The sequence below is a fragment of the Manacus vitellinus genome, unplaced genomic scaffold (genome assembly GCF_001715985.3).
Source record: "Manacus vitellinus isolate BGI_N305 unplaced genomic scaffold, ASM171598v3 scaffold_68_pilon, whole genome shotgun sequence".
NCBI lineage: Eukaryota > Metazoa > Chordata > Aves > Passeriformes > Pipridae > Manacus > Manacus vitellinus.
In genome coordinates this window covers 549,533-557,245 of record NW_021940744.1, presented here as the reverse complement: position 1 = coordinate 557,245, position 7,713 = coordinate 549,533, and the positions used below count along the sequence as shown (strand labels likewise).

The 7,713-nt window shown below is 54.5% G+C and overlaps 1 protein-coding gene across 1 annotated transcript; it reads left to right on the top strand.

The window, feature by feature from the left end:
- Window positions 1–271: 271 nt before the first annotated feature.
- Window positions 272–7,491, top strand: NMNAT2 (nicotinamide nucleotide adenylyltransferase 2; the record flags this gene model as incomplete). The annotated part of the gene is made up of 10 exons (XM_018083797.2): window positions 272–379; window positions 1,086–1,153; window positions 1,870–1,948; window positions 2,965–3,094; window positions 3,728–3,808; window positions 3,912–3,956; window positions 4,341–4,417; window positions 5,449–5,550; window positions 5,788–5,855; window positions 5,972–7,491. Coding segments are annotated over 10 exons (861 nt in total), but the record flags the coding sequence as incomplete, so codon positions are not given.
- Between the last annotated feature and the right edge of the window lie 222 nt (window positions 7,492–7,713).

The following is a 7,713-nucleotide window of genomic DNA, read 5'->3' as shown; positions in this document are numbered from 1 at the left end:
GTGGGCACGTAGGAGATCATGTGAATTTAGCAACCCTTCCCCAGTATTTTTATCCTCAAATGTCACCATTTGGAAATACCAGCCTGAGAATGGGCATCAGGCTGGAGGGACTCTGGCAAGTCTGTCGGACGTGGGCAGCACATGGTGTTGGCACAGGCCAGGAGCGGTGTAAGAACCGTGAGGCTGCTGAGGGACCAACTGGGGCATGGCTGGTGGGTGCCATGGTGTTGCAGCGCTCAGTGGGTCCAGCTAAACCCCCCTGCACCTTTTTCCTTGTCCTCCCCCTGCAGAGCGAGCCCGGGATTACCTGCACAAGACCGGACGCTTCATCGTCATCGGTGGCATCGTCTCGCCCGTGCATGACTCCTATGGGAAGACGGTGGGTTGTCCCCATTTTCCCTCTCTGCCTCCTGTGTGCAATGGTAGCTCTGAAACCAGGGATGAGCACTGGGCAGCACTGCCTGACCCATGGTCCCTTCCTGTTCATCTTCTGCCTGGGGCAGTTCCTGACCATGGGAAAGTCTCGGAGAGGAGGGAAAGGATGAAACCACTCACTCTTTGGATAAAAGCCACAGCAAGGCCCTACAACCAACCAAAGTACTAGACAGCAAAGAGAAATGTTCGCACCCAAAACAGTGGTGGCCATCTTGCTGGGTAGTTTTTTGGTTTTGTTTTAATTATTTCAAAGTCAATTTTATTTATTTTTTTTTTTGCTGGGATGGAAACTATGAAAACGGTAGCCTTTAGAAGCACTTTCCAAATTAGGAGTGGAGAGTTTCCTCCTCTCCTGAAAGTTGGAGAAATTTAACCAAGAAACCACCACCCCAGCTCTGGCTCTGCTGCAGCATGGAGCTGGGAGTGGTGGTGCTGAGCAAATCTCACCTCCTGGTGCGTGGTCAGGGCTGACGCCCAGCAGGAACTCCTCCCTTCCAGCAAACAGGAGCTTAAATAAATGTTTATGGGCAGGAATGAATCCTTCTGGCCTGTCTCACCTGAGTGAGCCTGATGTTCTGCCCCAGGAAAGTTTGCAAGCTCAGGCTGGCCAGGGTATGATGTAACCATTCCTCCTCCACCCTCTTTTGCAGGGTCTGGTCTCGAGCCGGCACCGCCTGACCATGTGCCAGCTGGCTGTCCAGTCCTCTGACTGGATCAGGTGAGTGGCAGAGCCCACCCTGCTGTGGCATCAGCAGCCTGGCAGCCCTTGCCCCTTCCCCGCACCGTGGTGGCAAAGGCCTGTGTGCAAAGCAGAGATGCCACCAGCTGGTAGAGCTCCAGGACAGACTTTCTCCTCTCCGAGCCCAAGCTTGATTAAAAACCAAAGACCTTCCTCTCCCAGTCCAGCAGAGAACAGATGCAGATGGTTAGATCACCCTTCAAGGGAGCTCTGGGGATTCAGGAGGTCTTGCAAGCCCCCTGCTCAGCCTGTGGTGTCTGGGCAAGGCTCAAAGTCACTCAGCCCACCCCAGTTTTGTGCTGTGGCACCTTCCTTTTCCACACCTGCAGCACCAGCCCACAGACTCTCACCTTCCCAGCATCACCACATGGCATCTGGTGGCTGAGGTGGGACCAGAAACACCTCGGGCTGCCCTCAGAAACAGGGTTGTGACATGTGTAGTCACATCCAATCCCAATGAAAGCTGGTTAGTTGGGTACCAAGAGCGGAAAGGTACCCTGGCACATGTTCAGGTCTCCAGAGCTGTTAGGAAGGGCTGGGTGGAAGGACTGGAGGAAGGACATGGTCCATGGCACACCTGTGGAGTGATGGTAGCTGCTTGCGGCACTGCTGGCCAGCCCGGTGGGGAGGAGGCGGCACGGCCAGGAGGTCCAGTGGCCATCGGCCAACGCTGTTGCCTTGCTGTGTTCCCTCAGGGTGGACCCCTGGGAGTGCTACCAGGACACCTGGCAGACCACCTGCAGCGTGCTGGAGCACCACCGTGACCTGATGAAGGTGAGGCAGTCCCCGCACCGGGGGTGCACCCGGGGGTGAGGGCATGGGGAGGGTGCAGGAATGGGGTTGCTCTTCCCCCAGTGTGGGGACAACTAAGACACGTCTGAGACAGGATGAGAAGACTTGCAGGAACATCTGTGAGATCCTGACCTGGAAGAGGTGCAAGATTCCTTGCCACAGCCACTTTGAGCTCCTTGCTCTGATGTTGGAAGGAAATTGGGCCCTCCAGCTGGAGCCAGCAGCCATCCTGGACCCAGGAACACCAGGAGGGGAGCAGGGGTGAAGGCAGAGAGAAGGCAGGGATGCGCACAAGCCAAATCATTATTGCAGCCTACTGGTTCCTCCCAGAGGGGAAGGCGAGGTGGATGGGCCTTCCCACTCACCAGCTGAGCCAAAACTGCTGTATGAACTTGATGGAGAAACTCGGTGGGAAAATTCAGCACCTGGGAAGTCTCTGGGAGCACAAACCCCAGGAGGGTCCCTCCAAAACCCAGGCAGGTCTGAGAGCCATGGGAAAAGGTGGCTGCCCTCTGGTGACTGCAGGGAAGCAGGGCTGCTGGCACACTTGGATACAGCAAGAAAACCAAAGATGGGAAATGGATGAAAGAGCATCACACAAAGTTACAGGCAGCCCAGACAGGATTAACTAGCCCAGCATTAACTAGCCCAGCAGAATGTGCGGTGCATCCAAGGACCATGATGCTGAAGCTGAGGAGTCGCCGGCCATGCTTTCCTTCTCCTGCAGGGACTGGGAGGGAGAAGAGAACATGTTTGCTCCTTGCCAGCCTCATGGCTCCACACAAAAAGTTAGCACTACCTTAATCACAAGTCATTATCCACAGGGTCCTGCTGGCCTCGGGCTCATGGGACTGGGGATCCTAAAGCGAGCTTGGACATACTTGTCACTGAAGATGACCTTGAGCCAAGGGTGGGGAGGCTTGATATGGGGACAAAAATGTTTTGGGAGGTTGCTGGGGTGAAGATGCTCTTCCAGCTACACTTCTCCCTCGTTGCAGAGAGTGACTGGATGCATCCTCTCCAATGTCAACACGCCCTCCATCACCCCTGTGATTGGCCAGCCCCAGAATGAGTCCTCGCAGAACATCTACCAGAATAACAACAACGTCTCCAACAAGCCCACTGCAGGTAGGTGGCATCAGAGTAGGGAAGAGGGGGATTACTACTGACCCCTTACCTCCCAGCCAGGGCTGCCAAGCATTAGGAACAGTGCTCCATCACCTTGTCTTTGGACAGATGGCTCATCTGGCTCCATGCACCAAGCCCAGGGTGGGGTGGGGGTGCAATGGAGAAGTTACCATCCAGCACAGCAAGGGGAGCCAAGAACAGCATAAAATGGCTGTAAAATCTCACTGGGCTTCAGCTGGATGATGTCCAGGCAGGGAGAGCAGCTAAAGGAAAAGGTACCTGATGCTCACAGGGTGCATGCAAGGGAAGAACTGGCAGGAGAGATGGTGGAGCTGGATCCCCTATGAACCAGTGGGCTATGGGACATGAAAGTATTAGCTAGGGAGAAGTGGGAGCATTACTTAGATCCCATAGAAATGGATGTCTTGTGATTTTCTTAGTGATTTTAGCTGTCCAACTGGTCTTTTCAAGGCACAGGGTAACACTCTGGGGAGTTAAGACCAAGAAAGGAGGTGGCGGGGAGGTGCTGGGAGCAGTTCCTGCACAGAAGCATCTTGCAGGACCAGGGTGGCTGAAGAGCTTGTACGGGTTAATTGCACCACCTCTCTCCCATTAATTTTCCTTCACTTTTAGCAAAGATCCTGGGGAAGGTGGGAGAAAGCCTGAGCCGGATTTGCTGTGTTCGCCCGCCCATGGAACGCTTCACGTTTGTGGGTATGTAGAGGAAAGGTCCAGTGTCAGTCCAGCCCCCAGCCCTCCTCCCAGCCCCCTGTGCTAGGCCAGGCACCAGCACCTCTCTTTTTCTTCCCTTTCTCAGATGAAAATGCCAACCTGGGGACAGTGATGCGATATGAGGAGATTGGTGAGTGCACAGCCCCCCAGCTCCCCTGGGCCAGCGCCATGTGGCTCGGGAGCTACTGGACAAAAGCAAGCTCACACACAGCCTGGCACTACAGCCATCCCAGCACCTACACCACACAGAGCCCAGAGGCTTTGGCTACCTGGAAATGCTGAACAGGGAGGCACCCTCCCATGTAGCCATCTCTTCCCACTCCTCTGAGTGGGTTTATGTCTTTTCTCTGGCAGCTGTGCAAATAAATAAATCTTTAGGGGCCTGTCAGAGCAGAAAGCTCCTTCCCATGCCACAACTTTCTTGCTGAGCTGCGAAGCCAACCCCGAAGTTATGGGGCTGGTGCCTGCTCAGCCCCATGTGCTCACACCTGTGAGCTTCTCTCCTTTTCTTCAGAGCTTCGCATCTTACTGCTCTGTGGCAGCGACCTGCTGGAGTCCTTCTGCATCCCTGGTCTCTGGAACGAGGCGGATGTGAGTCACCACTGCTGGGCATCCCTCCATGCTCCTCTTCCCCAGGCTCCCTTCCTCCTCCTCCTCTGCTTCCCACCCCCCATGCTCTTGGGAGCCACTCAGGTCTCTTGGGATGACAGGAGCTGTGCCCACCGGCCCCACTGCCTCCTCCTTCCCAACTCTGACCCTCACCTCCCCTACACACTTCCACAGGGCTTCCACAGACTCAAGCCCTGCTCCCACTCACTGCCCATGCAGAGGATGTAATCTGGGATGCAGGGTGAGCCCATCCCAAGGCTGTGCTTCCACTCCTTGTCCCTCAGAAGGAGGCAGAATCAAGTAGATGCCAATCCCAGCAGAGTGAGGTGCGCAGGTAGGAAGAAAGATCTTTACAGAAGTTGCCCAGACATTAGAAATTAAACACAATTAGAGCCAAATCAACAGCTTTTACTGTTGGTCCTTGCCTGAAGAAGCCACATTATCATGGGAGAACACCAGCCCTGGAGAGAGGATGGGTTAATGACCCACATGCTGCTCCAGAGCAGTGCTGGCTATGGGGTCTCCCCCAGCTCTTCACTGAGATCAGGCAGTCAGCACAAACCTCCCTCCTTGAACCTCTCAACCATTTCTAAATTCAGTTACCACATCTTCAGTCTTAAGTTTTGTAAAGCAATTAGGTGGCAGGTATCTCCTCTGAAAGGCTTAAAAAGCTGAGATGAGGCAAGTCCTGAAGCCCAGCACAAAGGATGCAAAAATGTCCTCCTTAGGCAACCTCTTCTGCTGCCACCTCCTTCTACCATGAGTTCTCCTCAAAGTCTGAATTCATCACCCAGTAATAGGATTTAACCCCATGCCTTTCATTTCATCCACTGCAAACCACTTGCCTTGATAATTCTGTTTTTCTGCCAAAGGCTGCTGACATATCCCCAAACTCACTTTCCATCTCCATCCAGACCATGGCCCAGCTTTCACAGAGTAAGGGGGGTTGGCAGACAGTGGCAGGTTTTGTGTGGGGTGATTATAAAGCTCTCCACACTCTGGGTTGTTCCTAGATGGAGGTGATCGTCGGGGAGTTCGGGATTGTGGTGGTGCCCCGCGATGGAGCAGATCCCGACCGGATCATGAACCACTCCTCCATCCTCCGCAAGTACAAAGTGAGTGGATGCACACATGGCCAGGGAAGGCTGTGAGAGGACCCACAGCCTCTCTCTACCCAGGAGAGCACTTCTGCCACAGGGCACAAAATGTCTCGGGGTCAAATGCTCTCAGCGGTTGGGTGGGATGAGCCACCATGCAGCCACCTCCCAAGGCCAGCAGGGTGGGGAGGCTGGTGGGGCAGACACCCGCTTTTAAGCCATCCCTTCACTCCTCTTTCCCTCCTTCCCCTGCAGAACAACATCCTGGTGGTGAAGGATGACTCAAACCACCCCATGTCGGTCGTCAGCTCCACCAAAAGCAGGTGGGTGATGCAGGGGGACTGGGGGAAGAGCAGGGTGCCCCCAGCCAGCCCCTCCATTGTCCTCACATGGACATCCAAGTGGGCTCTGATCCCTTTCTCTCCCCCCGTGCCCCCAGACTGGCCCTGCAGCACGGGGATGGACACGTTGTGGATTACCTCTGCCAGCCTGTCATCGACTACATCCTCAAGAGCCAGCTGTACATCAACGCCTCTGGCTAAGAGCCAGAGGCCTTGCAGCGAGACAGCCCTCGTGTCCCGCCTACCTGCAGCTCTCCATCACTCTTTTTTCTCTCTCTCAGTCCGTGTCTCCATCTCTCTCCCCATCCCATGGCCTCCTACCCGTGTCTGCCTCTCACCCCCGGCACCAACACTCCATTGTGCAGCAATGTCCAGGGAACAGTTTGGTCTCTTTTTTGGGGTACTGCCCTGCCCTGCACATGTGGGGAGGGAGGAGGAACCGGTACAAGAGCAATGTGCTCGGTGTGCTCAAGGGGAGGCTGCCCCGGCACCCCCTCCCAGCATGTCCCTGGGAAAAGGCCCCCTAGTCCGTCCTCCCAGCATGCTCAGAGCAGGGGCTACCTCTTCTGCATCATCTTACAGAACTTAAGCTCAATAAATCTAGGTGCATTTTTTTTTATTCAATACTTTTAGTGCGAACCCTTTGAGCCTCTCGGCCCAGTGACCAACCAAACCCTGGTTGGCACCGGCTTGGTGCCTCATGGCACGTGAGCCTCCCAGACCGGCAGTAGGACAGCCCAGCTAACCAAATCCTCCTTCTGGTCCTGAAAAATCATGGAGAAGGGAGCAGAGGCCTTGGCAATCATCGCTGCCAAAGCATTGCAGGGAGAATGTCATGTCTCACCTTCCCTTGGCTGCAAGAACTCAAGCCACTCTCTGGGTGACTTGAGTTGGGGTGATGTTCTACTCCAACCCATAGCACCTAGAAAGGGATCTGCCACTTATGGAGCCGAGAAATGAGGTAGAAAGAAGCAGGTAGTGAGCCAAAACCTCTGGTGACAATTTTCCCCAAAGCTGGTTGGGTCCATCACCATCCTCTGGCCTTCAGATCACTATTTCTGTCTATAAACTTCCCCCTTCTCCCACCTCTCTGACTCTCTTCCTCTTCTTGAAGAGTTCATTAAATGCATGATACTTTCCCCCTCCCAAACCAGCTGTGGCTACTTCGCACATCCCTCGGGACATGCCAGGCTCCTGCTCTCCCACCTGTGACGTGCCTCCAGATGCTGGGGATGGAGCCTGGTGGAGACGTGCCAGGGCAGGTAACAGGGAGCAATTACTGAAGCCTTGTGGAGAGGAGGGTTGCTGGAGCAGGCTCGTGTCCTGCTGAGCATCTCTAGGGTGCAAGGACCCTGCACAGCTCCTGGGGAAGGTCAGAGCCACAAGGAGGAAGGTTTATCCCTCACCTTCTGTTCTCCCTTTGCTCCATCTAACCTTATATTGCTTCAGGTGGAGCCGTACAGTTGCCTGTAGCTGAGAGTCCTCCACGGTGTTTCAAGGAAAGATGTGAAATTTCCTTTACTTCATCCCTTAAAAGTCCACAAAGTAGCTCTCATTGAAGCTTCAATTGGTGAGACTTTGCACTAAATCTGACCTGCTGGGTGCTGCTGGCATCCCTGGAACATGGACAAAACAAGGCAGGCCATGTGTCCTTGCAGCAGGCAGCATTTTAGGAACAGTAGCTGACAACTTCTCAGGAGGACATAGCCCTTCCCAGAAGGGAAATCATGAGGGACAGAGGTGATGTGACTCACCCAAAGGCCCCAGAAGAGGTCTTTCCTTGCCAGGGATTTCCCTCTGCACGGTGAGGTTTGTTCGGGAACTGTTCTAAATTCGGCAG